We start from the raw sequence: 19,939 nt of genomic DNA, 5'->3' as shown, positions 1-19,939 counted from the left end.
ATGTCTCATAGAGAAAGACAAAAATGGAAATGTGAGAAATCACCCCTCAGTGGGTGGGCATACCATAATCCCTTCTCCTCCATTCTCCTCTTGGGGTTTTGGGCACACATGCACACACACTCGGCATGATTTTCAAGCTAACAGGTCCATGGCATGAGTTGAGGTCAGCCATGTGGGAGTCCAGCACCTTAACCACTATGCCACCTGCTGGCCCCCAACCAAGAATCTCTTAATTGGGCTAATTAAATGACATCTTTGTAGCATTTGACTATTTTTTTCCCTCAAAACTGTCATCCCAATATCTTACTGTGATTTAATCCTAAATTTCTCTGTTCTTCTTTTCTTCTTGTCTTTTCACTGTATAACTCCTTTCTGTGTACTTCTCTATGTGTTGCCATGAACTCAGTTTATATTCAACTAAGTAATGTCACTGATATTTCCTTACATCCTCACCTCTCTGCCCAGTTTCTCTCAATTTTCCTACCTAGTTTGGTTTGGACCATTCCAGTCCTCTCACTGGCTATTTTTGTTCAGTCAACCAGTCCTGTCGTATTCACCTTTGTCTGTTACACCCTTCTTTCTTTCTAAGTCCTTTCCCCTCCATTTAATTAATTATTAACCATCTCTACTCTTCCAAACAGCCTACTTCATACTACAATGTTCTTCCCTAAGTCCTTTCCCCTCCATTTAATTCATTATTAACCATCTATACTCTTCCAAACAGCCTACTTCATACTACAGTGCTTTGTTCTGAACTCTTAGAACACATGCTATGTTTTTTTTTTTAATTAAAAACTAGCTCTTGTATAATAATTGGAATAAATAGTTGTTTAGAGCATAGGTTCTACAATCAGACTTACGTAGTTTCCACACTCATTTGTTACACTTTGGACAAGTCACTTCACCTCTTTGAACCTCAGTTTGAAATCTGGACAACAGTTATCTATTTCATAGCACTGCTGTCAGCATAAATGAGATTTTTCATGTGAAATGCTTAGCACAGATCAAATCCTGGCATAATTGGTGCTCACTTAATGTTTGATACTTTGATTAATAACATGCATGCTAACTTAAAGACAATTGTTAATTTTCTTTATATTGTATGACTTGTCATTTCAAATAGATTATATTCATTCCCATTCTTTGTATTTCTAGCAGGACCAGCATAATCATTTGCTGCTTATCGGTATCTGATAAATGTTGATAAATTGATCTATCAATATCTTAAATTAGTAATGAGTAGAAAATTATTTTTCAAGCTAACATTTAATTTTTGCTATTATAATATACCCTCTTCTGTTGAATACCTTAAAACATACTAGAATATAAAAATGCTCATCTCACTGTAGCTACATTAAACATTAGATTTTTAATGTAAAGGTAAGACTGTAAGTGACATCTTGAAAACTCCTTTCAAGTTCTGACCCTTAAATCAGTAAATATTTTTACAGTGAGAGGAGGAGATGTCTGTTTAACTGGCTTATTAGGTTGGTACTGAGGCTCTTCCTTTGTTTACACAGTATCATATTTATATACAGAGAAGAAGCTATGTTTAAATTATGGTCCCAATCTTAGGGAGGAATGGAACATTTGAATATTTGAGTAATGAAGGCTTACTCAGCATTTAAAATTTTTCAAAAATAACTTGGTCATGTTCTTTCTAATTTCAGGGCCTATCAAGAAAGAAGATTTCTTTCACAGCTCATCCAGAAGTTTATCTGTGTGCTGAAATCAGTCCCACTTTCTGGTAACTGTCTCCTTTTACTTAACGAAGTTTTCGTATAGATGCTCCTATGGAATTTATTTCTCTCTAATCAAAAAACTACTCTTAGAATGATCGTATATTTTAATGACAAAGTGTATATCTTCTTCTTTTCAAGCGAATTACCATTCTGATTATTGCGACTGTCTTGAAGGGTTTTGAAGACACTGGCATGGTTATGGAAATGTTCATTTATTGGGTTGGGGAAGTCATGATGCATGTTGAATAGAAAAATATTTCTTGACTTTGCTGACGACGCAAATATTTTTTGTGTTTATTTACTAAATTTAGGGTCTATACAAGGTGCTAGGATATAATAATGAAGAAGACAGTTGCAGAACTTACCTGCATTTTTTTTAATAATATGGTGCTAAGTAGTGTCTTCAAGTGCCATCACATACTGTTTGGAGGGCAAGAGGAATTGTTTTTGAGATGTAAGATGTAAAGTGAAATGAAAAAGATTTCCTTCCTTCATGGTTCCTATTTATTGATGAAAAAATATGCTGTATAGAGTAGATGCTATATTAAAATAATAGTGTGAGTATACTATAGATGTACACATGTGTGTGTGTGTGTGTGTGAGTGTGTGCACACGCACATTATAAACCTGTATACCCAGGAGGAGTAATTAAACTATGCTCAATTTGTAAAGCTTTTATAAGCATTTAATGAATGCAATTTGAATATTTTTTAAGAAAGGTATACAAGGGGACTTCAAAAGTTCATAGAAAAATGGAATTAAAGTACAAATTTATTTTGGTGAAAAGTTTTTGAAATCCATGTATAGTTTTCTCTTATTACTCATTTTCCATATACTGTTTGAAGACCCCTTGAGTATGCTGTTTAAGTTTTTGGTTTTTTTTTTTTTTTTTTTTTTTTTTTTTTTTTAGGCTTTTGTCATAGGGCACATGTGCTTGCCGGAAAGAGACAAAGAGAGGAAAAGTGAGAATTTACTCCCTGGGAAGGGGATGGCCACACTGGAATCCCTTCTCCTTTATTCTCCTTTCAGGATTTTTGAACATGATGTACACGAACCTGATAGGATTTTCAATCTGTCAAGTCTGGGATTTGAACTATGATTAGGCTTGTGGTAGTCCAGTGCCTTAACCCATCTGCTGGCCCCAAGATTATGTTTTTTTTTTTTTTTTTTTTTGGAGAGGTTTTTTGCTATAGGGCGCGTGCGCTCGCCAGACAGACAGAGAGACATAGAGACAGAAAGCGAGAAATCACCCCCCAGGAGGGATGGTCATGCCGCAATCCCTTCGCCTCCATTCTCCTCTCGGGATCTTGGGCATGCACGCACACGCGCCCGGCGTGAGTTTCAAGCCACCGGGTCCGGGACGCGAACCGCAGTCGACCACGTGGGAGTCCAGCGACAAAGCCATTACGCTAACTGCTGGTTCCCAAGATTATGTTTTGATAATACTGTATTTCTTAAGTGGAATATAATCTTCTAGAATAGCTTATAGGAGAACCATATTTATATTATAGCTTCATTTCAACTAAAATACCACATAAATACTTACAAAAGCTGACTTTCCAAGTAATAATTTGTAATTGATAATTTTGCTACAGTTAAGTGAGGAATGGATATTAATGTTATACATAAGCTGTACCTTACTTGGAGCACAGTACTACTACAGCACCATTCTAAAGAAGAAAATTGTTATATGCTTATATCTAAGTCACTTAATATTAGTATATTTAAATCTTTCCATTAAGTACCCTAAATCTGAAGAGGAGACTAAAATTGCATTTCATTGGCACAAATAGTAGGCAGTGAGTGCTTTGAACTACTAATGTCTGTAATAATTTGGGTCATGAAGATTGATATATGTGACTATGAAATGTTTAATGTAGGGTCATATACGTTTCAAATGCAAGTGTGAAAAACAGAGCCTGCAGCAGTTTCAACAACCTGTAAATCACAGTCTGTTGACACTGTATTTTGTATATTGTCAGATAACAAAATTTCTTAGATTAATTGATCAAAATTGTTAACTTGTTGGCAAAGGAATTAACAAGATGATGAAAATAGTATGCCACTTAAGATAGGATATGAAAATAGATTGTGTACTTAGGAAACAGAAAGCAAATTCTTAAAAGAATAAGGATTGTAGTTTCATTTTATAGGATCATAAAAACTTAATATCACAATTGTAATAAAGGAAATCTGTGTAGGAGGATCTGAAATATCAGGGCTACTGTCAGAAGGTGGGGAAATAATTCTAAAAGAGAGGTAATAGGATATATTTGTGTATGAAATTGGAATGAAAAGAGTTCTACACTGAAGCAGAATCAACCAACACAGAAACATGCAGCTTTGTCCACAGAACACGGAACTTGAGTGAACAATGTTTTCTAATTTTAAATGGACCATTGCCAGTAATTTTCTCAAGTTGTAAGTAAAGGTACAGACTACAGAGTTTGCTCACTTTTTCAGTTTGAACAAAAATATTTTACTTTTTATGATTATAAATTGTTCCTTATATGGGTATAAAGTTTTTAAACAGTGTAGCTCAGACCATATCTCAGAAAAGTTGGGTTTAAGTTGTAACCAACCATTATTGAATTTTATCCGTTGATCAAGTCACTTTTTCTGGTCCTCACTTTCTCACCTAGAAGATAATGATCTAGAATAGCTGTTCTCTCAGGTCTTCTCCAGTTATTAAATTCTATGATTCTTTTAGTTCAGGGTCAGGATTATGGACATTTGTTACTAGAAGAGTTCTTGTTAATATTTTTTTAAATCAGTCTCAAAATATACACATTTTCTTCCTTCACATCAAGCCTTCCATTTGCCTGTGTACTACAAATAAATGAGTGGATTTTTATTTAAGCATATGTAGGATCCCTTCCACAGGTCTGGCACTGGGTTAGTCACTGTTGGAAATCCTTAGATTAAGCAGTGGTAGCAACCCTATAATTGTCTCTGTTGTAATTGAAACAGTCTTGGCAGGAGACCATGGTAGACCATTTTCTGGCAATAGGAAAAAAACTTGTAGTTCATGTCGCAAGGTTGTAATTATTTGAAAACAAAAATAAATGTTTTTAAAAATACTATATTATGCTCATGAATAGCATAAAATATAATAATGATTTAAAAATATTATTGCTTTATATATCTTTGGCATTTTAATGTCAAATGTAATACATATACAATGGGAAAAAGTTATAAAAACTAACACTTTAGTTAACTCATTGTGTATCTTTCTTACCCATGATTTAAAAATATATAGTCTGTGTACGTGTACATATGTACATATACAAGATATAAATATGTTTATGCATATGAGCATGCTTTTAGAAGTTTGATATTTGAAAACAATGAAGAAAGTGAAGCATAAGCTGATATAAAAATGCCTTCTGTTTGTATATCTCCAAGTTTCTTCCAAACCTAATCATCGAGTATGCAGTTGTTTTTCTTTTTTTTAATGGTAACACTTTAAGGATATCTTTGGGAACCTGATTTTTAAAATGTGCTCTCACCAGGCTAGCAGGGGCATGATATTAGGGTGCTGCTCCCACATGGCTGACTTTGTTCAAGTCCAAGACCTGGCAGCTTGCTTTCTCACTTTCCCTCTTTCTCTTTCTCTGTCAAGCATGCTGCCCTGTAGCAAGTTTTAAAAAATATTAATAATGGTAATAAATAATTTAAAATAAATCATTTGTTTTTTTAAAAAAAAGTACTCTCACTCACACTTTATATCTTTTTTTTTTATATTTGTGAAGCTAAATATCGTGATAAGTGCTCCATTAAACTTTTTTTTTTTTCCACAGGACATGTGTGCTTGTGGAGAGAGACAGGGAGGTAAAAAGAGAAAGAAAATGAGAAATCACCCCCTGGGGGGATAATCATGCCACAGTCACTTCTCCTCCATTCTCCTCTTAGGATTTTGGGCACATATACACTCATACTTTATGTGTTTTCTGGCCACTGGGTCTAGGACTCGAACTACACAGTGAGTCATCTAAAATCCAGCTGCCTTAACCTCCATGCCACTTGCTGGCCCAATCTGCTTTTTTAAAAATATATGTGAGTTTCTACTCTGAATCACAGTCCAGTTGTGATGAATAGAGATAAATGACTTTGTTTAAATGATTAAATAACTGCAAATTTTAAGAAACAGCACAAAAAGTAGCTTAGTAAAAAAATTCTAACACATTTTCCCCTTATGTCTAGAACCTGTCACTATGGACAAAGTTCATTACTGTGAAAGATTCATTGAACTTATGATCGATCTAGAGGTAAGAAATCTGTGGTGACTTTTTTTTTTATATAAAGTTTAGTTATTTCTTTCCTGAGAAAAGGTGGCACAGAGAGGCACCTTTAGCAGAGCCTTCAGACTGTAATCCTGTGATTCCACCCCAGCCTCCCAAGATCACAACAGACCTGGTGTATGCAGGGAGACTCTGGGACATGATCTAGGACCTTCCCATGTAGCCTCTGCCTTGTGAAGTGTGTTAGCACTGTGCACAATTGTGGCCAGCTCTGTAGTGACTTTTATTATATAGTCATTAAAGGTCTAAGATTGAGCATATGACTATATAGGAAGATTTGTTTATTTTTTAATGAAAGAGGGAGAAAAGAGAGGAGGGAGGTAGGAGGGAGAGAAGGAGGAAAAAGGGGAAAATGGAAGGGAGAGAGACAGGCATTTTTTTTTTTTTTAGAGGTTTTTTTTCTACAGGGCGCTCGCCAGAGAGACAGACAGACAGAAAGCGAGAAATCACCCCCCAGGGGGGCTGGCCACGCCACAATCCCTTCTTCTCTATTCTTCTCTTGGGATCTTGGGCACGCACGCACACGTGCCTGGTGTGAGTTTTAAGCCACCAGTTCCGGCGAACCGCAGTCGACTACGTGGGACTCCAGCGACATAGCCATTATGCTAACTGCTGGTCCTGACGGGCATTTTTTAAAAGAATTATTTTATTTAAATTTATTTATTTATTTATTTTTTATTAACTAACTAATTAGTTAATGAGACCAGAGAGGGGCACAGTGAGAGAGAGAATGAGAAAGCAAGCTGCCAGGTTCAGTACTCGAACTGCAGTCAGCCATGTGGGAGTCCAGTGCCCTTAACCACCACGCCACCTGCTGGCCCAAGAAAGGCATTTTTGACAGTCTCACTGTGTCATGATCCTCCTGCCCCAGCCTCCCAATTGACTAGGATAATAGGCATGCACAACTGTGCCCAGCGTGTTCACGTTGGCTTAGGAACTGAAGTGAACCTGGGTCTCCTCTGCCACTTCCAGCTTCATAAGGATGGTGCTACTTGTGTGCTACCACAGCTGAGCCTAGATTTCTTTTTCACCTCAAACTGGCCGTAGTTTTTATGTATTTCAAGTGTCATTAGAGATAGAGGGGAAAAATAATCGGTCTTTGAGGTTTTCAGATGGTCTGTTCCTATATGGGCTGTTATTGGTAGAAAAAGATTATTTACAATAGTTTTTTGTTTTATTTTGTTTTTTTTTTTTGTTTTTAAGAGAGATTTTTACCATAGGGTGCATGTGCTTGCCAGAGAGACAGATAGAAAGCGAAAAATCATCCCCCTAGGGGAATGGCCACACCAGTCTCTTTGCCTCCATTCTCCTTTCGGGATTTTTGGGTCCAGCATGAGTTTTAAGCCTCCGGGTCTGGGACTTGGATTCCATTCTACTACATGGGAGTTTAGCGACATAACCATTACACCATATTTAGTATAGTTTCTAAACATGAGCCCAGCAATGGCATTTTTTTTTAAATTTTTTTTTTTTTGAGAGGTTTTTGCTATAGGGTGCGTGCGCTCGCCAGACAGACAGAGACAGGGAGACAAAAAGTGAGAAATCACCCCCCAGGGGGGATGGTCACCCCACAATCCCTTCTCCTCCATTCTCCTCTCGGGATCTTGGGAATGCACACACACGTGCCCGGCGTGAGTTTTAAGCCACCAGGTCCAGGATGCGAATCGCGGTCGACTACGTGGGAAGTCCAGCGACATAGCCATTACACTAACTGCTGGTCCCAGCAATGGCATTTTTTTTAAATCATATTTTAGTACCTTTTCATGTACATACAGAGTTTTTGATAATGACTAAAATTATGGGTTTCTGGCCATCTTTTTAAATAATCTGACCTCCCTGAGTGTGTCTAATATTGATGAAGAAAGATACAGCTGCTGTTGTCAGGCTTTTAAATAAGATTTCATACTGCTGGGTAGAGCCTTTGGATGGGAAGTTCAGATGCAGATGGTGTAATTCAGATTTGATGTGAAGAATTAAGAGAATATCTGTTTCTTAACTGTAGTTTTGGAGTATTAGACTAGCAATTCTCAAGATACTCATTCAGATTCTAGCTCTGCAAGTAACTAATTTCTAAATCTCTGAAGGACTTTTTTTTAAATTGAATTTGAAGATATTTATTGCATTCTATTTTTGGTGGAAAGAAACAACATTTATTTAGCACAACCTTGTGAAATACACAAAGCGAAACAGGGTAAGAAGCATTTTCCTATTCCCAGTCTATCTCTGAGGGTTAGATCATGAACTGCTCCACTGTAATGAATCTCTTGTAATAGTTGGACACCAAGTTTAACATTCATTAGTTTTCTCTTGTTAGTATAGGCAGCAATTTACCCTTTTCTTTCAGTTTCTGAACAATATCCAATCCTCTAACAAGCTCCCCTCTCACATACAGCTGAGGGTATGTTGGCCAGTTTGTCAAACTACTTATCCTTCAGTGTATTGAATGTTTCATATTCAAGGACTCTTTAACCTCACCTATAAAATGAGGATATCTGATTAGAGTAGTGGTCTTCAAACAGTTACAATCTTATTACTTAGTAATAAGTAATTATTACTTACCCAGCATTGTCTCTTTCTAAGAAATTGGGGAATGCAGGGAGAAGAAAAGACACAAGTGCCCACTACAGGGTCCCTGCTCCCTTTTCTCTCAAAGCAGTTCCACTTTTGAGCTTACCCACAAATATACTGTGATTTCCTGTAGGGTTTGGTTTGAAAACTATTGCCCAAGATGATCTGTGAGATTCCTTCTAGTGTTAGATTTTTTTTTTTTTCAAAATTTTTTTTTTTTTTATTGCCAGAGAGCATGTATTCTGTCCATAGATAGGGTGGCAGGAGAGGCTTGGTTCTCCCCTGGGAAGCAGGTGCTTCTCTTCCATTTTTGTGTCCAGTCAGGATTTGGGAAAACCACTTGCCAAGTGTATTTTTCAAGCTCCTGTGGTGGAGATTTGAAATATGGTTGATCATGTGGGAAACACTCCCTAGCCCCAGACCATGGAACCAGTCCTCCAGTGTTGGATTATATTTTTAATTTTCTCTTAAAAGTGCTATTGTCATCATTATTGTTTTTCAAACTAAAAGCCTTTCCACTGAGTTTATTTACAGCCCGAGCCAAGCTCCGTGTTTGGTGTACAGTATGTGTTTTGGGAGGCAAAGGGTACTTTGTATGTGGTCAGCATTTCTGAGTTAAACATCAGAAGACTTCACTTCTACTTGAGCAGAATAAGTGCAGGCTCATTGCTGTGACATGTGTTTTTTCTAGGCCCTCCTTCCCACCAGGCGCTGGTTTAATACCATCTTGGACGACTCCCACCTTTTGGTCCACTGTTACCTTTCCAATCTTGTTCACAGGGAAGAGGATGGGCATCTTTTTTCCCAGGTGAGCATTGATGTATCTGAGTATACTTACTGTTTTAATTTCTAAATTAATCTTTTCTTTGTTACTAAACTAGGAATATTAGTGTGTGACACTCAGTATATTTTTCTAAATATTGAGTTGAATGATAAAATTCCTAATAGTAATTTTAACATAAAATCAGATTGTAATATTAAAGTGAATGCAATCTCAATTAGATGGCCTCATAATTATATATTATAACCTTTCAACAACTATATGTAGATGTATTATTACACAAGATTATGATTTTGAGAATGTGGTTCCACAGTTCACATGTTCTGATTTTTTGGTCAGTCACTGTGGAACATAGTAGATGATGAGCGGTAATTTCGAGTTAAGTATTAGGCCCAGCATTATGGCTATGTCTTTCCATAAAATGATGGTGACAGGCGTTGGTAACATGGAAGAGTACGTACACTTAGTCTGCTGCCTTGAGTAGGAAGGCAAATGCACTGAAGTTTGTTGCCTCCGGCAGGAAGGCAAAATACGAGCATTTCACATTTCTTGTTGTGGTATAGAGAAGAAAACACTTATAATAAGCTTTTAGTAAGCTCATAATTGGAGAAACTTATGATTTTTATGATTTTTTTTTGTATCTTTACCTATTTCCTTTATTCTTTTTAAAAAATATTTGCCCGAGGACACATGAACTCACCAGAGACCTAAGAGGAGGAGTAGATAAGAAAGCAGTTCCGTGGGGGATGGTCATGCCACAATGCCTCCTCCTCCTTTTCTCCCGCCTTTCAAGATTGTGGGCACACACATATACCTGGCATGTTTTTCAAGCTGCCAGGACTGGGACTTGAACTGCTCTTTTGACCATGTGGTATCCACCCACCCTAACAATCATGCCATTGGTTAGCCCTGTTTCCTTCATTGTTTTGCCTAATATCTAAGCATTTTTCTCTTTTCTTACTCTCTTTTAAAATTTCAATCCATTGATTGACTCTGTATATTAAAATGCATTGAAATGTTAATATCTGATCTGTCATAGAGCAGAACTAAAAATATTAGTAGTTCTGGAGTGAGTACAGCCAGTAGGCTCTGTTGCCGAAGAGCAAAGCAGGGCTGCGTAAGTAGCAGGAGCTAAGCCAGAGACAGGGCTCAATGGCCATGGAGGCTGATGAGAAGAATGAGTAACAAGCTGTTCTCACCTTCCTGTTTTTAATAGAAATAACACATAGAAAGGAATATCTCCAGTTATGAATTCCAAAACCCTCATTTAGAAGGTTCTGTGTAAGAAAATTATTAGAGACCTCAGGAGTTCCCTCTCATGGTGTAGTTTTATAAATTTGCAGTGATACAGATTTTTTTTTTCATTGAAATGATGACTTTGATTTTCTCCTTAATGTCCTTTTAAGTATGAGGATTGCAGTTTAAGTTTTTCTTTGTAGAGGTAAACTAAGTATCTGAGATAGACAACAATCTGTTTACAACACACACAATTTATTTTCACATAAATAAAATATGTTTGGGTATGTTTCAAAATGTTTATTGTAATGTTTACATTCTAGAGTTTTTCAGCACTTCTGGGGAAGTATATGGACTTACTGTTTTTAATAAATAATGATGTCTTTTTTTGTACTTCTGTTCACATATATATTAATTTAAATGTATCCTTTCAGCTTTTGGACATGCTTAAGTTCTATACTGGTTTTGAAATTAATGACCAGACTGGAAATGCTCTGACAGAGAATGAGATGACTACAATTCACTATGATAGAATTACTTCCTTGCAGGTAATTGAAGTGTATTATAGCCTTCGCTTATGCTCTCTAAAGTTGGGTTATGTTATAATTTAGGTGTTATTTATAGGCACAGCCAGAAAAAGATACTGATTTAATAGTATTTTCATCTTCAGCTTTAAAAAATGTTTCTAATTCTGGGGCCAGATGATAGCACAGCAGTGAAACACAGTGGTCTGTGAGGCAGTCTTATATGGGACTGTTGGAGGTTCAAGTTCAGAGACCTCCCTGAGTAGGCCAAGCATATACTTGGCCACAATTTGGGACTGGCTGAAGTCTGGAGCAGACCCTGTTGGGGGTGCTGTCTCTTTCTGTTTCTCTTGCTCATGGAAGAAATAACTAAATGAACTTTAATAAATATTTCTAATTCTGATGAATTTGTGGGAAAAAAAGGCTTTCTTTCATAGTCATCTAAATCCTGTAAATCAGTATTCTAATATTTGATAGTCAGAAATATTAGTTACTTGGCCAACTTGGTGCATTTGAATATTAGCTCTGCCATCACTTTTTTTTTGTGAAAGAGTATCTCAACATTTGGCAAGATACATTTAAGCATCTTACACTTTTTTTTAAAAAGTAATTATTTTATTTAACTTTTTTTATTTATTTTAATTTTACCAGAGGGGGACAGAATGAGAGAGAGAGAAAGTGAGAAAGGAAGCTGCCAGGTTTGAGATTCGAACCGTGGTCAGTCATGTGGGAGTCTAGTGTGGAGTCCAGCGTCCCTTGTCACCACACCACCCTCTGGCCCCAACATTTTGTACATTTTTAAAATAAACCCATGTAATGAGATGTAATGAGACTGCGATTTACCAATATAGTTCAGGTATGCCACAAAGTACCTTGTTTGTTTTCTGTCAGATGTCTTATCTTGCTCTTGAGCTCCATTTCCTCTGCTGTCAGAAGGAGATTTTTATTTGTGGTTTAAAGTAATTCATTTCTTTCTGTTCTAAGTAATCATTTTAAGGAGGAAAGACTCAAACTTCAGTTTAAACTGTTTTGTATTCAATCCTGTTATTTTTCAAGGCAACTGTGATCTTCTGCTTTCCCAGAGTGGTATCCGTGTACATGGAGACACTAAGATGTCTTTTCCCGCTGTTCTCTTTGTTTTTGTCCTTCTGCCTTTGAAGTGACTACAAGTCACTGGTGTGCCATGTGGTCTGTTGTGTTGGCACAGCCAAGGCATGATGATTGCCCCCAAGGAACTTGGCTCTTGCCCTGCTGACAAGGCTTCAGCTTTGTGCTTGATGTGCTAGCATTCTCCTGAGAGTGAATGCTCATCATTCCCTAGTCTTGGCAGCTCTGTCTTTGACTTGGGGCGCAGGGTCGTTTGCCATCGTCAGGAGTAATCCCATGACAGACTCACTCAGCCTGGCGACCTTCTGTGCACATGAAAAGTTCTGGATCTTTTCTGTGCCAAGGGCATCAGAGAAGCCTTAGGGATAGTTTTCTCGATGTTACCAAATCACCACGGTGGCGCTGTTTCTATTTTCTTGCAACGTACCTAGTACAGCTCAAATATGCCGAAAAAGTACCTCATTTGTTTTTTATTACTGATCATGTCTTGTTCTTGAGCTCCATTTCCTCTGATGACAGAAGGAGTCACACCCTGTTAGATTCTCACTTCCCAGAGTTCGAAACAAAAGGAGGCACATGTGCGCTGTGTTTTGGCCTTTCTCTCAAGTTATTTTTTTCAGTGGAAATTTCCCTTGAAACTTTGGTTTTGTTAGGCTAGTTCTTAATAACAAAAGATTTTTATTTCTCTTCTATCAGTGAGGTAAACTTTCATGGCTATTTTCATATATATTAAAATCCAGTTTTAGAAATAATAGACTGTACCCTGACTATGTTTGCATTCCTGCATTCACTTCTAGTTTTTTCCTGTTATATGCTTACCAAATAAAGCAGATCTTACATTTGAGAAGCATATAATAAAGAGAGGCACATTAACATTTTTAGTACTTTTTCATTATGTAATATGTAAATTGCAGATGGTTGTATTAATATGCAGATATTAATTGCTCATGTTTTTTTTGTTCTTTTAGAGGGCTGCTTTTGCTCATTTCCCTGAACTCTATGATTTTGCCCTCTCGAATGTGGCAGAGGTAGATACTCGGGAATCCTTGGTCAAGTTTTTTGGACCCCTTAGGTAAGACAACACAAAAGCAAAATTGTGTGTTCTGATTTAGCAGCGGGTGCCTTGAACTTTTTTCTTTGTTGCTTTTTATCACTTTTGCAGTACTCTAGGTAATAGTACCTGTTGCTTTACTCTTTATTGACATCTAGAACTATTTCTTCTTTCTTGCAGTTTGGTATCTTTGCATCACTTTAGTATAATTACCTTTTTTTATTAAATCTTTTTTTGGTAGAATTTATATTTTTTATGACTTACATTACTTAACTAGATCTTAAGTTTCTCCTAGAGTAGGTAAAGCTAGTCTACCACATCAGTCGTAAGCAATAATATACAATGCTGCCTTGTTATGTATTGGGTCGTCAGCAAAGTCATGACGCATTTTTACATAGGAAACAGAAAAATACGTCATGACTTTTTTGACGACCCAATATGATATTAGAAGTATGACTCAGTAAAAGTTTTACATGTTTAAAATTCATAAAATTAGTAATATTCTGTGGCACTTAGCAGTTTGCTGATACACAAATTTTGAAATGTATATTTACTATGTAGTAGGTTCTTTGCTAGGTATGTAAGTAATCCAAATGCTCATTTTGGGAGTAACTACTCTTCTACATGTAAGGTAATCGAGACAGAATAGTTAAGTAGCTTGGTTTAATCACAAAGCAAGTAAGTTGCAGAGATAGAATTGGAACCTAGTTATCCAGAACTCATTAAGAAAACAACTTTTAAAAAATGATAAAAGATTTGAGCAGATATTTCACCGAAAAAGATATATTGAGTGAACCCATGGAAAAATGCTTAACATCTTTAATTTTCGGGAAATACAAATTTTAAAGATAAAGAGATATTTGACATACCTATTAGATATTATTTTTAAAAATAAAGAACTGATAGCATTGACTCTTGGAAAAGATATGGAGTAACTGGAATTCCTATACATTGCTGGAATTGAAAATGGACTAGCTGCTGTGAAAAAAATGGACTTTTTCTTGTAAAGTTAAACATACACTTAACATATGATCAGGTCGTTCCCACTTACAGATATATCCAAGAGAAATTAAAACTTATATTCACACAATAATCTGTATAAAATAAAAGTGTATAGTTGTTTTCTTCATAATTGTCAAAAAGTGGGTTACATGAACATCCTTCAGCCTGGTGATTGATGAACACATAGTGATACCACGGATACTCCTGAGCTATATAAGGGAACCAGCTAAGATAGCATTCACTATTTGGGTGAATCCCAAATGCACTGTGCCAGGTAAAGACCATCAGTCCCGAAAGTCTATGTAAAGCATAATTCCATTCATTTGACGTCCTGAAAAAGACAAAATTATAGAGATTCAAAACAGAAAAGTGGTTGCCTAAGAACTAGGGTTTTTGGGTTTTTTTTAGGAGATTTTTGCTATAGGGCACATGTGCTTGCCAGAAAGACAGAAACAGACAGAAAGTGAGAAATCACCCCCTAAGGAGTATAGCCACATAACTCCTTCTGCTCCATTTTCCTCTTGGGATTTTGGGCATGCACGCACATGCACCTGGTGTGAGTTAAGCTGCTGGGTCTGGGACCTGAACTGTGGTTGACTGTGTGGGAGTCCAACGACACAACGATTATGCTATCTGCTGGTCCTGAAGAGGAGATTTTGATATGAAGTGGCACAAGGGAATTTTTCGGAGTAATGCAATTATTTAATTAGTAGAAAACTGTCAACATCACAGTGATAAATGCATGTTTTCCAGAATTATAATATTTCATTCACTTAGCAGTTCAAATTTTATCATTGCAACAAATATTAATAATTGTTGCAGGTTTATTTCACTCAAATTTGAAAAAATTCCATTTATTCAAGATTGAATAAGTATAATTTGGTAGTGTCTTTTTTAGGGGGGAGAGGTTTTTTGGTATAGGGTGCGTGCATTCGCCAGAAAGACAGAGAGATACAGAGAGACAGAAAGCGAGAAATCACTCCCCAGGATGGCCACACCATAATCCCTTCCTCCATTCTCTTCTCAGTATCTTGGGCACATACGCACACACGCCTGGCGTGAGTTTAAGCCACTGGCTCCGGGACTTGAACTGCGGTCAACTACATGGGAGTCCAGCAACATAGCCATTATGCTAACTGCTGGTCCTATAATTTGGCAGTTCTTTCAAATAAAAATTGCATATAAAAATGTATGCTTCCTATTTTATCACAGTTTTCTTTTTTTGGAGAGGTTTTTGCTATAGGGTGAATGCGTACTCCAGAAAGACAGAGAGAGAGAGATAGAAAGTGAGAAATCACCCCCCAGGAGGATGGCCAAGCTGCAGTCTCGTCTTTATTCTCCTCTCAGGATCTTAGGCACACCTGCACACTTGCCCAGCATAAGATTAAGCCTCCGGGGTCCAGGACTTGAACCGTGATCGACTACATGTAAGTTCAGTGACATAGCCACTCTGCTAACTGCTGGTCCCTATCCCACAGTTTTCAGAAATAGACACTCAAGAATCCAAATGTAATAAGGTTAATAATTTTTACCACTTCATTAAGGATATTTAAAAATAAAACTGGCTTTTTGAAAAAAAAAAAAAAACTGTTACATGTAGGGACCAGCAGGTAGCATGGTAGTTAAGGGCACTGGACTCCCATGTGCCCGACTGTGGTTTGAATTCTGGACCTGGCAACTTGCTTTCTCACTTTCTCTCTCTCTGTCCCTCTCTAGTCAAAATAAAATAAGTAAGTTAAATAAAATTATTCTTTAAAAACAAAAGAGAAAAAGTTGCATATAGAAGTGAGAGATGCTGTCATTACTGATAGTTCAGGTTGGCACCACTGCCCAGATTTGTGCCTCCAGCAGTTGTATCCACTAGTCTTTTGCATTGTCGATGTGTATATAAGGCCAAAAAACCCAAATAACATCTTAGTATATTTAAAAATTGTAGTTCTTCCTGGTTCCCTGAAATGATCTCAGGTACCAAAAGAGGTCTGCAGAAAACACCTTTGACAACCATGTATTAAAGATTTCATTTTTATTGTTTGTTGCCTTTTTAAAGTTTACTTATTATTTTATTCATAATAGTGCATGCATGTAAGGGAGAGGAGCACCCTCCAGTAGGGTCTGGTCATGTGAGCTCCTTCCCCTAGCCCTCTGCTAAGCAATATCTCAGGCATGAGCCCAGCACATTTCAGGTAGTCCATAGACTGGGCTGAGGATTTGAACCCATGATTGAACATGTGGCTTCCAGCACCACAGTTCAACATATACCAACTTATACCACAAAGGCTGGGCCTGTTGTAAGTTTTTGATATTTGTCCATGTCATAGGATAGCAATTACTTTTTTAAAGAGGTTTTTGCCTTAAGCGCATGCACTTGCTGGAGAGAGAGAGAAAGAGTGAGTGAGAGAGAGGGAAAAGTGAGAAATCACCCCCCTGGGAGGGTGACCAAACCACAATCCCTTCTCCATATTCCTCCTGAGATCTTGGGCGCACACACGAGCCTGACATGAGTTTCAATCCACCAGGTCCAGGACTAGAACCGTGGTCAGCCGTGTGGGAGTCAAGCGATGTGACCATAATCACTACACCACCTACTGACCCCAGATAACATTTACTTTTTAAACTCAGTAGAAATATGTTTCAAAGGGGAAGTAAAATAGTCCATTCTAAATATTCTTTATTTTGCAGTTCCAACACACTCCACCAGGTGGCCTCATATCTCTGCTTGTTGCCAACCCTTCCTAAAAATGAAGACACAACTTTTGATAAAGAATTTCTTCTAGAATTGCTGGTAATATTAATGTTCTCTGAATTTTACATGTGGTTTTCTCCACTGTTTTGAATCATTCATAGAGAAGTAGAGTCATATATATTTCTATTGGGCTAAAAATTAGGTAGGTAATTTCCACCTGTTTTGGGAATTATAATTATTTAATGTTTGTTTTCTTATTTCTTGAATTTCTTTTCTCAATAATTTTATCTCTTTTTAAAATTTTTTATTTTTTTCTTTTCATGATAGAGATTACATGTGTACACAAGAAAAGAGACAGAGAGAAAAAGCAGGGCCTGGTCATGCCATAGCCATAATCCTTCTAGTCCAATTATGTATGCAATAAGTATGCAATCTTGGACATACGTATGCAATCTTTGGACATATATATGCAACCTTGGCATGAAGCTGACAGGGCCAGGATTTAAACCTCAATGAGCCATGCGAGATTTGGCTTCCTCTGCTCAGTACCTGATCATTGTGCCACAGGGTGGGCCCTACAGATTTTATCATTAAAACTTATGAATTTGTAACACTATCAAGCATTTATGAGCAGCTTCTGTGTCAGTCAGTGGGTTCAGACATTGGGAATAAATACTGATAGATAGCTGATACCATTCCTTCCTTTAAGGAGATCACAGTTACGTATACACATGTACACACACATTCATTTATATGAATAAACATTAATACATGTTTATTTTAGGGGCCAGCAGGTGGCATAGTGGTTAAAAAGTGCCGGACTCCCACATGGTTGACTGCTGTTCAGGTCCTGGGCCTGGCAGCTTGAAACTCACCTTGGGCACATGTGCACACGTGCCCAAAATCCCAAGAGGAGAATGGAGGTGAAGGAACTGTGGTGTGACCATCCTCTTTAGGGGATGATTTTTCACTTTCTGTCTGTCTCTCTCTGGGCACATGAGCCCTGTAACAAAAATCCCTCTTTAAAAAAAAAATAATTAATTTTAAATGTAATCACTTACATATAGTGACATGAATATTAAGTCAAGCCTTTATCACTAGAAAAATCTCATGTTTAGTAATAAGGTTAGTTATTTTTGACTAAGTAGTTTAAGAATTCTAAGGGATTGCTCAATAATTTTTGGAAATCAAGGCTTTAGCCTCCTAACTAATACTTTTATTTGATAAAATGTTTATTTAAGAACATGTATGATTTTACAAACAAAACACAACACAGTGGTATCTGATGTTAAAAAGTGGAAATCTTACCCTTTTGGACTTCCATTAGATTCCCCATAGATCACTATTAACATGTTCATCAGTATTTTTCCAAACTTTAAAAAATTGTTGTTTTAACTTCTTTTAATTCAATCATATAAGTAATGCCTGAGTATATTTTGTTATAATAATATAGAAACCTATGTCAAGGTGCGGCAAGTGGCATGGTAGTTGAGGCTACTGGACTCTGACATGGCTGACTGTGGTTCAAGTTCCGGGCCTGGCAGCTTGCTTTCTCACTTTCCTTCTCTCTCTCTGGTCAACTTCAATTAAAAAAAAAAAAAAAAGACAACGAATAAAATGATGTAATTCTTAAAAAAAAAAAAAAAGAAAAAAGAAAAGAAATACATAGTCAAAACTCAAGTCCTTCCAGAACTTTTTTATACATTTCATAAAAATATTGTAACAATCCAGTTTTATGTGCATACATAAAAACCAAGTCTTACTGCACCTTAATTTTTTTAATACTGTGTTTTTTGTTTTTTGTTTTTTAAATTTTTTTTTGAGAGATTTTCGCTATAGGGCACGTGCGCTTGCCGGTCAGACAGAAAGAGACATAGAGACAGAAAGCGAGAAATCACCCCCAAGGGGGGATGGTCACGCCGCAATCCCTTCTCCTCCATTCTTCTCTCGGGATCTTTGGCACGCACGCACACGCGCCCGGCGTGAATTTTAAGCCACCAGGTCTGGGATGCGAACTGCGGTCAACTACGTGAGAGTCCAGTGACATAGCCATTACGCTAACTGCTGGTTCCCAATACTGTGTTTTTTATTTTAGTCTACTTGTGTAGTATAGATGTACTTTTTTATTTTTATTTTTAAAATTTTTACTGTAGGTTATGTGCTCTCATTGGAGAGAGAGGGAAAGAAAGAACCCTGTAGGGATAGCCATACTGCAATCTTTTCTCCTCCATTTATCTTCTCCAGATTTTGGGTACACACATACACAGTACATTTTTCAAGCTGTTATGTGGGACCATGCAGTAAGCTGTGTGGGATCCAGCCTTCCCAGCTACCACACTACCTGCTGGTGCTAGATACCCCTCATTTAACTTCAGTATAACGTTTTACAGAATGAATGAGTATTTAATCACACCCTGACTGATGGATATTTAGGTTGTTGGCAATATTCACTTTTATAAGTAATAATGCAACCCTTGCATATGCCTCTTTGTCCCTGTATATGGATGTTAAGGAGAGGTACCTAGAAGTGAAATTATTTGTTGAACTTTGAGCTTAGATAAAAGATACATAATGCTGACAAATTACCCTCCAAAAGGTATATATTCTCACCAACTGTGTTTTAAAGTATGCCACTCCCAACTCTCACCAGTGTTGGATGTTATCATTCTTTCCTAAAATAATACTATCTTCAGTGCAGATAATGTGACATATTTCCAATATATCGTTACTGGAACATTGTTAAGTAGGTAACATCTTATTTTTACATTTGAGATAGATTAGATAACATTACGTGTAAATATCATTTTTGCTAATCTTATTAGTAAAAAAAAACTAGTAACTTGTTGTAATTTCTAATTTTCTGACTGCCATAAGATTGAGTAGCGTTTTGTTTCTTGGCTTTTTAGATTTTTCCCATAGGGTGCGTGCACTCGCCAGAGAGAGG

The 19,939-nt window shown here is 37.0% G+C and overlaps 1 protein-coding gene across 1 annotated transcript in view; it reads left to right on the top strand.

The window, feature by feature from the left end:
- The window catches only part of AQR (aquarius intron-binding spliceosomal factor), a 111,892-nt gene that overhangs the window by 29,668 nt on the left and 62,285 nt on the right, over positions 1-19,939 (top strand). Inside the window, exons 10-14 of the mRNA XM_006141698.3 lie at positions 5,946-6,010; positions 9,303-9,419; positions 11,063-11,176; positions 13,228-13,331; positions 16,992-17,094. Coding sequence (XP_006141760.1) covers positions 5,946-6,010; positions 9,303-9,419; positions 11,063-11,176; positions 13,228-13,331; positions 16,992-17,094 — 503 coding nt within the window. The remainder of the gene's footprint in view (positions 1-5,945; positions 6,011-9,302; positions 9,420-11,062; positions 11,177-13,227; positions 13,332-16,991; positions 17,095-19,939) is intronic.

Source organism: Tupaia chinensis, unplaced genomic scaffold, assembly GCF_000334495.1.
Source record: "Tupaia chinensis unplaced genomic scaffold, TupChi_1.0 Scaffold000062_1, whole genome shotgun sequence".
In the NCBI taxonomy this organism is placed as follows: Eukaryota; Metazoa; Chordata; class Mammalia; order Scandentia; family Tupaiidae; genus Tupaia; species Tupaia belangeri.
This window is presented reverse-complemented; position numbering and strand designations above follow the sequence as displayed.